Below are 15972 nucleotides of genomic sequence, written 5' to 3' on the forward strand. Positions count from 1 at the left end.
TGCTATAGCTTCTACTGTGTTGGCCTAGTTCTCTGGCTGGCCTAGGATCGAATGGTGTGGTCAATGCTGTTTGGACACTCAGAATAGCCAAATGGCATTGATCACGCATCCAGGTCTTAAGTTAAGTAATAAGACTTATTACTTATTGACACGCAAAATACAGCCCATGATCTCTTATTCCTAAATCTAGAAAATATCTAATTATGCTAATCTAAGACCCATAAATTTGCAAATTAAAAACGGGTATTAGTCAAATACACTTAGACACACCATGGGGATTTATAGGCCATCATTCACAAGAACATATAATACTTGATTTATAGTTATTTAATTCAGGATGAGAACTTAATTTATTTTATAAGCAGTTGACATGATAGAGCAGTGGTTTTCAACCATTTTGATACCAGGGTCCATTATTTATTCAACAGTTGAGCCATGGACTACCATGTGATGACATTTAGCCGCTCAGACTCAAAACTAAATAATATTTTGTCGATTTTGTCCACAGTTCCATGCTGTATTGATGTTGGTACCATTAGGAGAGAACAGGCAAACGTTGATCAAAATATCAATTATTCTACATTCTCTAATTGTGTAGACTTCTTTTAAATTAAAATAATTCAGATGTTTAACAATAACATTTCATTTTACGTCATTCATTGTTAAATATCTAATAAGGGTCCAAAAAGATAGCTAATGCTTTGATGTTTCATACAATATAATTAGTATTGGATTTGGGAAAGACAAGATGCTTTTAATTGTAATTATAACCTGATTTTGAATACAGCCAGCCATCAACCAATTGGCTGATGACAAAAAGAATATTCATGAAAAAAGAACAGATCAATTACCCTTTAATCAAAGCTGTAGGGTTGAAATAAAAGCTAAAAGACTGCCCTCTTGTGGCAGCTCATAAAATCGTCTTCAATCTGTAGAGAAATACCAGGTTTTTGATTTGTCAGCAATTGGAATAAAATAATCTACTAAACAAATCATGTAAAATGTCTAGATCTGTGGTTTTCAACCCTTTTCATGTCAAAATCCATTATTTATTCTGCATCTGAGCCACGGACCACCAATTGATGACATCACCTCTCAGAACCAAAACTTGTCTTGGAATATTTTGTTGTCATTGAATAATAATGTTGTCCACAATTCCATGGTGTATTGATGTTTTTTGTTGTTACCATTAGGAGAGATAACAGGCAAACGTTGATCAAATTCTTCTACATTCTCTAATTGTGTAGACTTCCTTAAATGAAGTAGGCCTAATGCAGATGTTTTAACAATAATTTAAGTATTGAACTCTGAAAGGTTATAAAATTAAACCAAATTTGGTTGCAATTTACACTCTCAAGAGTCAAGAGTCTCAAGAACCCCCCCCCCACACACACACCCCCCCCCCACACACACACACACACGCACGCACGCACGCACACACACACACACACACACACACACACACACACACACACACACACACACACACACAAACAATTCAATTCAAAGGGCTTTATTGGCATGAGAAAACATACGTTTACATTGCCAAAGCAGAAAGAACAATACAACAATACAGCAATACAATCAAAACAAAAATTATGTACATTTGAAGGTCAGAATCTTCAATACACACACACGCACACCCACACTTTATATATACTCTAAGAGTCCACACGCACACACACACACACACACACACACACACACACACACACACACACACACACACACACACACACACACACACACACACACACACACACACACACACACACACACACGCACACACACAGTTTCCGTATCCGGAACCAGACCGGATCAGCAACCAACCTGAGCAGCAACTTGCAACGTCATTTCCCACGCAAGCGCAGAAGACCCCTTTCCGTCGCGTGCTGCGGCCTCTCTTCCTCTACCGCCATCATGGGTCGCATGCACGCTCCCGGGTATGCTCTCTGTTTTATCACATAAAGGTTATATTTCACTGGTTAACTTGGGTTTTGGTGAGAGATAATACACTGTAAATCCGTCGAGAACGTTCGGCGACCAATTCCAGCTCTTCAATTCGACTTAAAAGCAGGAATATTATTGTTTTTCCCGACGTGAACACTAAATCCGGGCTTGCCATCCTCGCTTGCATGGCTGGCTGACTCGTCTACTCGTCGATGTTAGCTTAGAGATGCTAACTGTGCTTTTCTCTCCCCAAAGTGACATCCAGCTGTCTTATTAAACAATGTCCAAAAACTCAGTTATTTTGTCATTCCCACACGTGTTTTATTGTGTCCATTGTAAAGTGGTCACATGGTGAGCAACTTGTGCTTAAACGACGAATAGCGTAGTTTTATAATAATGGCAGCATCAGCTGGCTAGCTAGTAGTGTCCCACGACACATCCCCATGCATTCAGCTTGCCCAGCTTCAACCCTTTTCATATCTATATCCATTATTTATTCAGCATTATGAGCCACGGACCACCATTTGATGACATTTAGCCTCTCGGACCCAAAACAATTTTGTTGTTGGATAAGATTGTGTCCACAATTCCATGCTGTTGGTACCATTAGGAGAGAGAACAAGCAAACGTTGTTCTAAATAACAATTTTCCAGCATTCTCTAATGTAGACAGATTCATTTTGTATAAAATGCAGCATAGCAGAAGTCAATGTCTTGCTCTTTCAGTGTAAGCTGTGATATTTCTGTTGTGCCAGAGAAACATTGAAGGTTAATTAGCAGAGTGGCGACCTGGTGCCACATTTGCCAGTCACCTTCACACAAAATCAAATGTAACATTTATAAGTTGATAAACTTTACAAATGTAGATTTCACTGATGTCACAGTGGGAACAAAATGAAAGCTAGGTTCACTAAAATATTCTGCTCACTTGCTTTTTTTGAGTGGTGCAACCACTCCAAGGAACGAGAGAGACAACCATTAATCATATCTACAAAAGCCTTTTAACTTTAATATTGTAATATTGTTTAAATGTGACTACAGCCAAGCATCTAACTAAAGCTTATATATTGCTTGTTTTACAGAAAGGGCTTGTCCCAGTCGGCTCTGCCTTACAGGCGCAGTGTTCCTACTGTGAGTATACCACACTGAATCCATTAAGACCCGAGGTCAAAATAAAAAGAAATGTTTTCTAAATCATGAGTTTTCTGAAAAATCTGTATCGGTGGTTCTCAAACCATTTCATGTGTAGGAACCCCAAACATATATGCCCCCAAGGAAGCAAAGATTTGAGTTAAAAACATAAGCTCTGGAAGAATATATATTCAAAGACTTGTGCCTAATTTTCCCTTGGTGCTGTGAGCTTGTAGATCTGCTATTTTCCAATAGTTAAAGTGTAACATAATGCTTAAAACACAGGTTCCCGTCCTGAATGGGCTAACGTATGGAAGAACATTAAATAAAAGTAAATGTACTCGTTTGGTCGGTGGTTAAATCTTGAAACATACTTTTCTTTCCCCCCCAGTGGCTGAAACTGACATCCGATGATGTCAAAGAGCAGATCTTCAAACTGGCCAAGAAAGGCCTGACCCCCTCTCAGATCGGTATGTGTTCTCGAAATTCTACTTGTCTCGTGTAGTACAGTAATGTACAGTTTACCTTAAACTAGAGTGTTGCCATATTGCTGCGCTGGGTGTTTCCAGCTTATTAAAAAAAACAAGCTAATTTCAGTTTAGATTTACACAGACAAGGGAACGGAAAAGCTCTTAATTGCATTAAATTATCACAATTCTATAATTGGTTTAAATTGAAGTGTCATTCATTGTTTTTGATTTACCTAAGGTATGTGGTGAATTTGCGTATTTGGCTATTTTCCATAGACTTGACTACAAACTATTTGACTGTTATTTTCTAGCTCTAGCATTTATTTTCATTATGTATAAAATGCAGCATAGCAGAAGTCATTGTCTTGCTTTCAGTGTAAGCTGTGATATTTCTGTTGTGCCAGAGAAACATTGAAGGTTAATTAGCAGAGTGGCGACCTGGTGCCACATTTGCCAGTCACCTTCACACAAAATCAAATAACATTTATAAGTTGATAAACTTTACAAATGTAGCTTTCACTGATGTCACAGTGGAGACAAAATGAAAGCTTTTTATGTCCCTAGCAGTGAATTCTCAACCTGTTTAATTTCCAGGACCCCCAGTTTGATAAGGCTACGGAACCCCTTTAATGTAACTTCCATCTCTGGGACCCCAATTTATATTGTAAAATCACTGTTCGTTTAACAGATCCATGGGTCCATTTGGTTCCATTTGTACACTATCAGTTACAGATCCATAGGTCTAACTATCCATCATAGCTGGGGACCCCCTGGAACTCCCTTAAGGACCCCTGGGGGTCCCCGGCACCTCTGCTCTAGAATAGATATCCCTAAACTCGTGTAGATGTTTCATTTACCATATTCAACCTCTCTTCTCTGTAGGTGTGATTCTGAGGGATTCTCATGGTGTCGCCCAGGTGCGTTTTGTCACTGGCAACAAGATCCTGAGGATCCTCAAGGGCAAGGGCCTGGCTCCAGACCTGCCCGAGGATCTCTACCACCTTATCAAGAAAGCTGTGGCTATCAGGAAGCACCTGGAGAGAAACCGAAAGGTACACACTGATTAAAGTTCTGTTGCCATGACTGATTTCAATCATTTGGATTCCATACACGTCGCGTCAAGTTGTTTCCGTCATTTGTTACATTAAGACGGAGCATTTGAAGTGCTCAAACTAGCAATGGAATGTAGTTTAGAAGCATCTTCCAAAATCATGAATGGTCTCAGTAATGCCATGATTTATTCAGCTGGTCGGCCTAAAACATAATTACATTTTCAGTCTTGGCTTGAAGTTGAGATTTTATTTTGCTTTATTCCATGGGTACAACATCAGCATAATGATGTTGGTTACCATCTGTATATTTACACAACACGGAAGTAAAAATGTTTTTTGTTTTGTAAATGCCCAGACCCATAAACAATTATGAATAATGGAGATGAGCACAGCATTGGCTATCTATGACCTTAGTTTGCACGGGCCCACTGGGTTTGCTTCATATTTCTCAACTGGAATGAAGCTTGAATAAGATGCGGATGTGATGCCGTGTCCAACTGCAGTTTGAATTCTAGCAATTTGTTTCAACTAAAGTATTTGGCGGTTCATTAACTCATTTAGACCTGAGGCCGATTCTAAAAATGACTTCTATATCCTGACCTATGTTTTCTGAAAAACATGTTGCTATATACTGTACATGGCAACAACTGCCCCAAAAGGGGTTCCCGTCTTGAAAAGTAAAATTATTGTTCACACTTCATCACTGTGATAGATGTACTTGTGTAAATCATTGCACTATACAGCACAGCAGAATTCATTGTCTTGCTCTTTCTATGTAAGAGCTGTGATATTTCTGTTGTGCCAGAGAACCATTGGAGGTTAATTAGCAGAGTGGCGACCTGGTGCCACATTTGCCAGTCACCTTCACACAAAATCAAATCTACATTTATAATTTTATATAAACTTAACATGTAGTTTTCACTAACTGTGGGGAATTAATATTTAAGTGTGTGTGTTCCTGTTTTTTCACAGGATAAAGATGCCAAGTTCCGTCTGATTCTCACAGAGAGCAGAATCCACAGGTTGGCTCGTTACTACAAGACCAAGCGAGTGCTGGCTCCTAACTGGAAGTAGTAAGTATTCGATCCTTCATGTTATATTGGTGTATTTCTGAAGATTTTTTGGAGGTTGATGGTATACATGGTATCTTAGTTTCTTGAGGCACTACATTGTTCTCTGCAGTAGGACTTTAAGCAACTATTCGACTAATAAATCCACTAGTCGACCTTGTTGGTACTAGTTAAGGGAAAAAAAGTCCCCCCTCCCCACCACTAGTAAACTCCCAGTCGCAGGGCTGACACACTGCGACTGGGAGGTCGGGGTTCAATCCCCGGCCGGGTCATACAAGACTCTAAAAATAAGACCCAGTGCCTCCCTGCTTGACACTCTGCATCAAGGGTTGGATTGGGGGTAAGTCCCTGCAACATACTAGCATCATGTCCAGGGGGTGTACATGTACATCAAGCTGCCTCACGCTACAGAAACAGGAGATAGGCTCCTGCCCCTATGGGCCTCATGGCTCGGCAAGGCTACTTACTTACTAGTCAACTAGTAAAAATCACTAGAAGTGAAAACTCCACTGCATTCTATTTGTTAGTGTATATTGTAATTCTTATTGTATAAGGGGATCTGCAAATGCATAAATACAATTTATCATGTGACGTTTTGGGGGTAAAACATAAGCTGCATGCATACTATACAGCACAACGATTTAGTTGTTTTGCTCTTTGAATGTAAGAGCTGTGATATTTCTGTTGTGCCAGAGAAACTGGAGGTTAATTAGCAGGGTGGCTACCTGGTGCCACATCTTTGCCAGTCACCTTCACACAAAATCAAATGTACATTTTATACAATCGCAAACATTAGTGCTCTTATTCATTTGACTATTTTGCTCAGTTGCTGTCACTACATGGTGTAATTGTTTAGGTCGGATATAATCTGTAAGGGGCTTACAAATGGGTGTGTTCATAATATTTGCTTTGGAAATTGAAATGCAAAGTGATTTCCAGGCCTTGTGCTGTAACTGAGGTGGTGTTCTTGTTACATTAACTGTTTGTTTGTGTTTTTCCCCTCTTTTACAGCGAGTCCTCTACAGCCTCTGCTCTGGTGGCATAAACTGACTGCTCTTTGGTTTAATAATAAAAAAGAAATTCAGATTGGAAAATGTTGTCATGTCTTCAATTTGTTGAAATGTTTATGTTCAAGCTGTATGTTCTGTATGTAGCACGAGACAAGACCATTGACCATATATCTGAAAAGGGTCAACCTCATATTACTGCATATTTTCAGGGTACATTTTAAAAATGCATCTTCAATTGTTTGTCATGGTCTTATTGCAAAAGTTTAATTTTAAGGGACATTTTACATTTTCGTTTTCAATTATTTGTCATGGTATTACAGAATTTTGAAAGGGTTGTCGTGTTTGTGTAAACAACCTGCCAGAAACCACTGAAGTGGAAACTTGGTAGGATTGGAACACTACTTTAAGTTGAAAGAATGGTTTGTTTTTTAAAACGATACTGATAGTAGGCCTGCTATGTTTACCATTTCTATGATGGCCTCGGTACCCAGGCTTTCATTTTTGTTCGCATTACTAGTCTATTGTTTCATATCTACATCTGGTTCTCAACCCTTTTTTTATATATCAAGGTCCATTATTCTGCATTGTTTTGAGCCAAGGACCACCATTTGACATTTAGCCCCTCAGACCCAAAACTAGATTTATCGTAGGATAAGATTTTGTCCACAATTTGTATGCTGTATTGATGTTTACCATTGGAGAAATAACAGGCAAATGTTGATCAAAATAATTCATTCTGTAATTGTGTAGACTTCTTGTAAATTAAAGTAATGCAGATGTTTGACAATGGACCTCAGCTGCTCTCAAGAGTTAAAGATCTACATCTACAGTATTATTCTAAGGTAGCTCTGGTCCATAGCCCTAATGCCCTTTGCTGCCGTCATCGATTCGCTTTCTAGTTGGACCTCTTAATGGTATACGGTAGTCTAATAGGGCATCCCCACAGCCCAAACGTCACGTGGGTATGTCTGGGAAATTACGGGCACTTTCCTTGCGTCACAAGATGACGTCACCCGGGAGGTTAATATTTATTTTCTTCTAAATATGGGCCGTCCTTCTGGTGATTGACACTCAACTCGGCCAATCAGGGCGCTTCGTGAGTCATCGTGACGTCGTCGAAGCCTTGTTTATTTTAGGAGGGTGTTGCAATCCGCTTACATTACTCCTACATCTACCAAAGAGACAACACAGAAAACATGGACAACGCACAGCGAAACCTTTGACGAGCGATTTGTAATAAATCAACAAAAACCACCAACTAACTAAAGCTGAAAAAATGAAGCGACCACGCTTGATTAAAAACCTGGCACTACCGACGACGCAGAGGAGAAGAAATCCGTTTGTTTTTGACGAGGAATACCAGAATACGTGATTGAAGAGGCAGTTTTGTCTTGTCGGATTTATTTATCGCCAGAAGATTAAGAAGAAAACACAAGAAAATGGCAACGAGTGTTACTCATCATCAGTCCAAGGTGAATTCCGACCACCGGACCGCCACCACCATGGAGCATTTCGGGACCGGAGGAGGCATGACTCTGTTACCCTGGACCAAACACCTCCTGTGCGGGCTGTGGGAACAGCTGTGCCTGTTGGTGCAGGTTATCTACTACAGCTTCATGTCAGGTAGGTTATATTTGAGCTTGAGCCGATTTTATTCTTACTTATGCCAGCAGGGCTTAATTGATTGATTGATTTAAGTTTTTATTTCACAGTATGTAACTGAATACATTTCAAAACGAGTCAATACAAAAACTGTTACTTTGTGGACGGTCCATGATTAAGCATTACATGTTTACATGATCAGGGATTCAGGACATCATCATATAAATAAAGACAAAAAGGGGGAAAAACAGAGTGATTGACAAGTGTCAAATTATACCGTAATAAAATGATAATTACAAAATATGTGCTGGTTCAACTCAAGTGCTCCGAAAGCGTTGTCAAGAAGTAGGACAAGAGCTTGAATATGATTAGAAGTAGTTTGATCACCGAAGATGATGTAATCATGTGTGCACTTGAAGAACACAATATGAAATACAACAATACAAGGAAATGCAGAATTACACTAGAGGGAGTGCTGTTGCTGTATCGGCACCAGATCAACTGTGATATACTACAACTACACTTACAAACGACATTCATAACAGCATGATACAACAGACAACATGTTTGTTTTTGTACTTATTACATTTAGCTGCGCCAATAAAACAGTCACGCAAGTTCGCAACTATAACTGTCTGGGACTGGACTGTTGTTGCCAAGCAAGTGCAACACAAACATGTCTGTGTACGTGACCGCGGGCCAGGCTACCTTAGTTTACATGTTCAATGTAGCTGCTGTTTACGTTTATTGTGCAACAAGTGACATTTTGGTGTGATACTGATATGAGTTCCTCCTATGCCACTAAAATGTGGAACGCCCTACCAACAGCCATTAAGACATGTGAATCCCTTGACTCCTTCGAAAACCGCTCTAAAAAAGCACCTATGGACTGCTGCAATTCGAAACTGGCCTCTAAATAAAGTCTGAGTTCCCCCCCCCCCCCCCCACCCCTTTCTCCCCATACTGTACATGTGTTTCCCTTTTTTACTTATCTGATGATTTTCTGTTTTGTTTTTATAGAAGTGTATATTTGTACATCTCTAAATGTTCTGATGAATTGAAAACGGTGGACCCTGTTGTAAACGAATGCATGGATCGTCCACAAAGTAACAGTTTTTGTATTGACTTGTGCTTTCGTTTGGAATGTACCCATTCTGCATACATACTGTGAAATAAATGTTTGAATCAATCAACCAACCAAGGGTAGCGTCATCAGTGAAATCAAGGACTCTTCCATCGCGCTGAAATTCACTGTCCATCTTCTCCAACTGTAGGCTACTCTTGAAATGTACTCATTCTGCATACTGAGAAATAAAATCAATCAAAGTTAACGAGTCAAAAGTTCCTGACCCCCAGACGTCGTGTCATACATACAGTATATACTACCAGTGATTCTCAATGTGTGGTGGCTGGAGAAGGAGAACCCAAGTGGTCCTTGAGGGGGTTCCCGGGGGTCCCCAGCACAATGAGGAACAGTTTAACCAATTTAGAACTGAGGATGCATCTGTGTCACCGAATAGCTTTTAAACCACTTGAACCATTATTTAAAAACCGTGAAAACGTATGCAAATCTTTGAATATATATTCTTTCACAGTAAATGTTTTTAACTCAAATATTTGCTTCTGGGGGGTTCCCTAGAACAACATATTTTCACTTCAGATGAGTGTTGCGGCCAAATACATATAATTCTGGGGGTCCTTGACATGAAAAAGTTTGAGAACCACTGATATAGAACCATAGGGATTTTAAGAAAACTGTCTCAAATGGGTTAATGCCCAGCCCTATGAATTATATTATTATTATTATAAGCATGAATTCAGATCATAGGTTTCACTCTCTCCACTGTTATCTCTCTATACCTCCAGTTATATACAGTTGGAGAATTATGTAACAAATCTAAAATTAAAAAAGGCTTATGGGGGTTGTGTGTAGGCTACACATTAGCAAATGGAGGTCAGAACATTCCTAATGTTGAGTGACAATTACATTGACTTGACATTATTCGCATTTCCTTTAAAGTCCACAGCCTGTAGTGGTTTTCAACCCTTTTCATAACCATTAACCAGGCCCATTATGTCTTGGCTGGGCATTTGAGCCACGGACCACCATTTGATAACATTTAGACCCAACATTTTGAAAGTGTTGTTGCGAACGCAGTGAGCACTTACTATGAGACCTAGCAGATCATGTCTGTCTGTCTGTGTGTCTGTCTGTCTGTCCGTGTGTCTGTCCCGCTATCCAAATATGGAGTGTGTTACATCAGCAATCACTCAGCTCCATATATGGGCACAAAAGGGGCCAGGTCCACTCAGCTCCATATATGGGCACAAAAGGGGCCAGGTCCACATATACAGTAACAGCGGGACAGACACACAGACAGACATGATCTGCAGGGTCTCAGCTGCGTTCGCTTCCCGCGTTTGCGCGTCTTACTGGTTGGATAAGATTTTGTCCACAATTCCATGCTGTATTGATGTTGGTACCATTAGGAGAGATAAACAGGCAAACGTTGATAAAAATAACAATTATTCTACAATTGTGTAGACTTATAAATTAAGTATAATGCAGATGTCTAACAATAAGTTTAGAGCGTAAACACTCTCAAGAGTTAAAGATCTCTAGTGGTCCATATGGTTGCCAACTCTCCATTTAGCTGGGGACCACCTGGAACCGCCTCAAGGACCAAAGGTGGTCCCCGGACCACTGGTTTAAAAACCACTGCATTATACCGTATGAACTCACAGGATGCCTCTTGTCCACTCAAATTACTACTATTATTATTCATGAGGTATAATAAGTATTCTTTAACTGTTTTTTTTTTATGACATCGATTCTCACGTCACAACAAATTCTTTTCCAGTTTTCCAGATGTTCCGTTTCGAGGTCCATCTGAGGATCACAGACGAGGCGGGCCGAGGCGTCCAACACGACCCCACAGAGTCTTTCCTGTTCTCCTCCCTGTTCGACGGCGACAGTGGAGTAATGGTCGGCGCTTCTTCCAATCCCCTCTCCGATTTCTGCGCCGAGGTCGGCGACCCGTTGTTCTCCGGTGGCTCCACGGCGGCGGAGGCACTGCTGTCCAGTTTGCGCGCCGACGATCTCTGCTGCGAGCTGGTGGACGACTTTGTGAGAAGCACGGCTAATGAAGACGGCCTTTTCATCGGGAACCACCCCGGCTGGAAGATGGGCTTCCCGGGCGACTGGAACGTCTTTGTTTCGGGTCGTGAAGGCACTTCCGTGGAAGACGCCTGTCGTAAAAATGCCCAAACGCAATCTCGTTTCAAACGGGACACCTCAGAAGAGGAGGAGAAGTCGAGTAGTACACATTGGAGCAGCGAGGAGGACCAAGCCTTAGTTGAGTTTGACAGTGCGCTTTGGGAGTCCCTCTCCAGATCCAGTGACCCGTACAACCCCTTATTCTTCTCTGCCTGCACGTCCACAAACACCACCGACATGGGGAGAGCTATGAAGGAAACGAGGGACAGCAGCAGTGACCCAGAAGGTGTCCTGCCCAGTGATGAGGCACAGGGTCCCCCCCACCATGGCCTGAAGTTCTGGTGCAGTCGATCGGACAGTGAGAGCAGCTGGGGCAGCTCGGATGGGTCCCAGTGCGCCGAACTGGACCGCGAAGAGAGCGAGAACCTCTGGGAGTTTTTCAGTAGCCCTGCGGACCCATACAACCCCATGTGCTTCACCGCCTGTAAAGTCACCACCAACACAGAGCCCCAAACTGCTAAAGAGCCCCCACTCTCTCCCCCCAGGGGAACCCGATTCGCCTCAATCCCCTCTATACCTTCCTCCAAGTCGGTTGCTACAGAGGAGAGAAGGAGCAGCTTGGCTCCTCCTTCGTCGTCAGAAGATGAAGAGGAGCAACTGTGGATGTCCCTCAGCCAAAACAATGACCCTTATCACCCCCTAAACTTCCAGGCCTGCCTCGACACCTCACCTGCCAACATACTCTCTCCTGAGCTCTACCTCGGAGGACACCCAGACAAACGTCCCACACAAAGTGCGTGTTCCCTAGATGAGCAGTGTAAAGAAGAGAGAGCTAGGCCCACAAAATCAACAGCTGCCAAGCCCATCCCGCTAGAGAGACAGAAGAAGCCCCACCAACACAGAGACACCACTCTGGTGCCCTGGAGGAGACCTGGGCAAACATCTGGATCTTCTGCAGCGGAGAGGCAGGACAACAAGTCCAGGAAAACTCAGAAAAAGGTTATTATACGCATGCACACGCACACACACACACACACACACACACACACACACACACACACACACACACACACACACACACACCAGCTATTGTAAGTGCTGGGTGCGGTCAGGTCGGGATATCTCTCGCCTTAGAAAGCATGTATTTATACACGCAGTGTATACTCAGTGCCAAACCCTTGTTTAGCGTCGGGTAGCAACACAGCGGTCTCCATGACTAAGCTCAGGGTCACATGACGGCAGAGAGTCAACAGAGAGCAGAGTTCCAGGAGGACTTTACATTAGTGACTTGCAGCATACTGTACTGTGCCTATGTAGTTTTACCCTATCTGTGCCAAAACGAGATAATCTCATGAATAGCTATTTAATCCTCCTGTGCCAAAACGAGATTTGATTAAATAGCATTAATCCAGCTATAAAATAATATATTTTTTAATTTATTTATTTTATTCACATGCTAGAAACAGCCTACATCCGAATCTGACGCGTGTCTGCTCAAAATGGGACAAAGTACAATGTTTGGGAGCTTAAAAAAACAGTAATCCAAGTTTGCACCGATCAAAACAATCCCCTGGGCGAACATCCACAGCCTAGAGCGAGGCTACACTACAGCTGTGGAGGACTACACTTCCTGGTTGGTCAGGGGTCCCTTCTTCTTCTTTGGTTTTTCGCGCATTTCACCGGCACTGGCCTCACGATCCCACCTAGGGTAACGGGAATTAAAGGGAATGTGTTAACAACCTAGTTGCTTCATACTGCCAAATATGATTAATTCAATTGTACTTTGTGCATTTCTGGATCACATTCTAACATCTGTGCTGACTTGTCCTCTCTGCATTTCAGGTGTGTTTCTCCAATGTCGTCGAGGTGCACGTGATGCGAACATGGCCATTCGCCCGACAGGCGTCTCGCAAAGGACACTGGGAGGAAATGGCTCGCGACCGTGACCGCTTCTTGAGGAGAATCCAGGAGACGGAGCAGGCCATTGGTTACTGCTTCAGCCAATCACACAGGGAGAAGATCCGCTCCAGCCTGGACAGCGCCACAAAATGAATAGACTCCGCCCATCCTTCCCCTGATATCCAATCAAAACTATTTATTTAAATGAATAGACTCTGCCATCCTTACCCTGATGTCCACAAGCATCAAAACTATTTATTTCTACATTGTTGTTTTTTTAAGAGAACTTTCAATTGGTTGCAATGCAACACAGACATTGTTTTTATACGCTGAATGGTTGATTGATTGGTTGTTTCGTGTAAACAACTTTGTACCTCAACACGTGGCTATAAATATGGACTGAATATGCGCTTCCAAGCCAAACAGCAGTAACTGTGTACGTAGTATAAATCAGTGGTTCCCAAACCTTTTCATGTCAAGGACCCCCAAATTCACACTAATTAGCCAGTGGACCCCCCATTTGAAAAGATATGCTGGCCCAGGGACCCCCATAAGAGAAGATTTTTATGACTAGCAGACATTTTCGGTCCACTAGCAGTAGACTAGTAGACTAATTATATTAATTGTTTTTTTACGCCTTTTATTGGTTTTTTGAAGGGACAGACAGTAGGCTGACAGGAAACGGGAGAGAGATGGGGGAAGACATGCAGTAAAGGCCGTGTCGGGCTCGGGAGTCGAACCCGCGGCACACTGCGACTGGATTACCAGTCAGGTGCCCAGACGGTTACGCCACCGCCTGGGCAATAGAATGGATTCTTATGGTGCCGATGATCTAAGATGGGCGACGGAGTCTTGTGACAACAACAGCTAGCTACCCGATGCTAACGTAAGTAGCATTATGGCTCGATCGGAAAAACCCATAGTTCCTGCTGTTTGTCTTTGTAATAGCACTGATGCACTGATGTCGACACTTTTGTAATTCTATTAACCTCATCATATGGAATGTTTTTGTATGCCTTATATATACTGACCCAGTAATGTAATTGCTGTTTTTCACATTGATGGTTTAATTACTGTTTGAATTGTATATATTTTCTACGTGTGAACGAGTGGTGTGACGGCTTCTATGGGTTTCCTGCAGACCTTTTTTGCCCTGGCGCCGCACCATGCCTAAAATCTCTGCCACCGTGCCAAGACAAGCCAAGGACAAAAATATTGAATATTATACTACAGGCAATTTGTTGAAATAAGCTCTCCAAGCTGTGCTGAAATGAGCATGACGGCACACCTAGACCTTAATAGTCTAGAAGATTTGGGAATGGATTAATTTAAAAAAAAAGTGTGTTAAGAAACTTCTCTTCTCTAACTTCTCTTCTATTTTGAGGGCAATAATACTAATAATTAAATCAAATTAATTAAACAAAGAATGTCGGCGAGCGCGCTTCGGGTGCACACCAGAGATTCTCCCCCCGGCCAGCACCAGGGCAAAGCTTTTTCCTGCAGGAAACACTCCACCAGAGCTATTATGACAGGCTGGGAATTGGAGAAGAACAAAGTGTTAAATGTTTTTTTGTTTTACATTTGACAATTTAAACACTTATGCTGAGAAATATTTGAAAATATTTTAGGGGTAATTAATTCACTTTCACCATTGATTCTTTTTAGATTGTCTCTCTGCACTGTGAATAAGGCATATTTCTGTCATTATTGAGAGACGTCTCAAACTAGACCTCCAGCCTCATAGCTACATGTCATGTAGCTGAATTAATCTACCTGTAAAACGCTCCATAGCAAATGGCATTCGTTATTAGGTGCTGCTATCAAAAATCAATAAAGTTTTGTATCGCACCATAACCATTAATAGAGTCTGCATGTTTGCCTGCCAATAATTGTGATTGCTGATCTAGTTTGTATTTAGTTTTATCCTGTGATATTCACATGTTTGTGGACTTTCTCTTCCATCTGCTTAGATTAGAACAGGAACAAATACTTCACAGCCAAGTTGGTCCAAGGGAAAGAGACAATCAGATTTTCGTCCCTCCTTTTTTTTTTACCATTTAGAAAAACATTTTTGAATAGTTAAAATAGCCAATCTACAAGCTCACAACGTGTCAATGTAGATTGGCTATTTTTTACTATTCAAAAATGTTTTTCAAAATAGTAAAAAAAAAGAGAAAAAGGCAAAGAAGTTTATTGATAAGGGATTTAGCATGGATGAAAATATAGGGCCCCATGAATGGTTTAGTACTTTAGTCTATGGTTTAGGCCCCACCATTACTTAATGCGACCTGCAGGTTAATATCAGAATACTGATATACTAAATACTACAATTCTAAAATAGCAAAATATTGAATATTATTTAAGATTCCAATTCAAATATAACACAAATAGCTGATCTGCAAGCTCAAAACGCGTTGACACGTTTTGAGCTTGTGGATCGGCTATTTTTGCTATGACAGTAATCTGCATTGGAGTGAAATAAAAATGTTAATCAATCAAAAATGTAACTGATCACTTTTCCACCACTGATCATTAGACCAGCTGCTAGGACCTACAATAGGCCAACGTACTG

General features: G+C 41.4%; 2 protein-coding genes across 2 annotated transcripts; both read left to right on the plus strand.

Moving 5' to 3' along the window:
- The first annotated feature begins 1883 nt into the window (after positions 1 to 1883).
- On the plus strand, positions 1884 to 6766 carry LOC308314759 (small ribosomal subunit protein uS15). Its single transcript, XM_080762432.1, has 6 exons — positions 1884 to 1943; positions 3032 to 3080; positions 3472 to 3550; positions 4433 to 4602; positions 5575 to 5675; positions 6684 to 6766. Exons 1-6 carry the CDS (start codon positions 1921 to 1923, stop codon positions 6715 to 6717), a joined length of 456 nt encoding a protein of 151 aa, XP_080618558.1. The 5' UTR covers positions 1884 to 1920; the 3' UTR covers positions 6718 to 6766.
- Positions 6767 to 7863: 1097 nt separating this feature from the next.
- On the plus strand, positions 7864 to 15254 carry LOC308313962 (uncharacterized protein). The gene is made up of 3 exons (XM_080761307.1): positions 7864 to 8305; positions 11146 to 12500; positions 13344 to 15254. The coding sequence occupies exons 1-3, from the start codon at positions 8122 to 8124 to the stop codon at positions 13551 to 13553; spliced, it is 1749 nt and encodes a 582-aa protein (XP_080617433.1). The 5' UTR covers positions 7864 to 8121; the 3' UTR covers positions 13554 to 15254.
- Positions 15255 to 15972: the final 718 nt, after the last annotated feature.

The sequence above is a fragment of the Protomyctophum bolini genome (genome assembly GCF_963924005.1).
Source record: "Protomyctophum bolini genome assembly, chromosome: 4".
Lineage (NCBI taxonomy): Eukaryota > Metazoa > Chordata > Actinopteri > Myctophiformes > Myctophidae > Protomyctophum > Protomyctophum bolini.

Coding starts and splice junctions, on each gene's coding strand:
- LOC308314759 (XM_080762432.1), top strand. CDS start 1,921: ATGGGTCGCATGCACGCTCCCGG. Junction 1,944..3,031: donor GGTCGCATGCACGCTCCCGG/GTATGCTCTCTG, acceptor CTTGTTTTACAG/AAAGGGCTTGTCCCAGTCGG. Junction 3,551..4,432: donor CCTGACCCCCTCTCAGATCG/GTATGTGTTCTC, acceptor TCTTCTCTGTAG/GTGTGATTCTGAGGGATTCT.
- LOC308313962 (XM_080761307.1), top strand. CDS start 8,122: ATGGCAACGAGTGTTACTCATCATCAGTCCAAGGTGAATTCCGACCAC. Junction 8,306..11,145: donor CTACTACAGCTTCATGTCAG/GTAGGTTATATT, acceptor ATTCTTTTCCAG/TTTTCCAGATGTTCCGTTTC. Junction 12,501..13,343: donor CCAGGAAAACTCAGAAAAAG/GTTATTATACGC, acceptor TCTGCATTTCAG/GTGTGTTTCTCCAATGTCGT.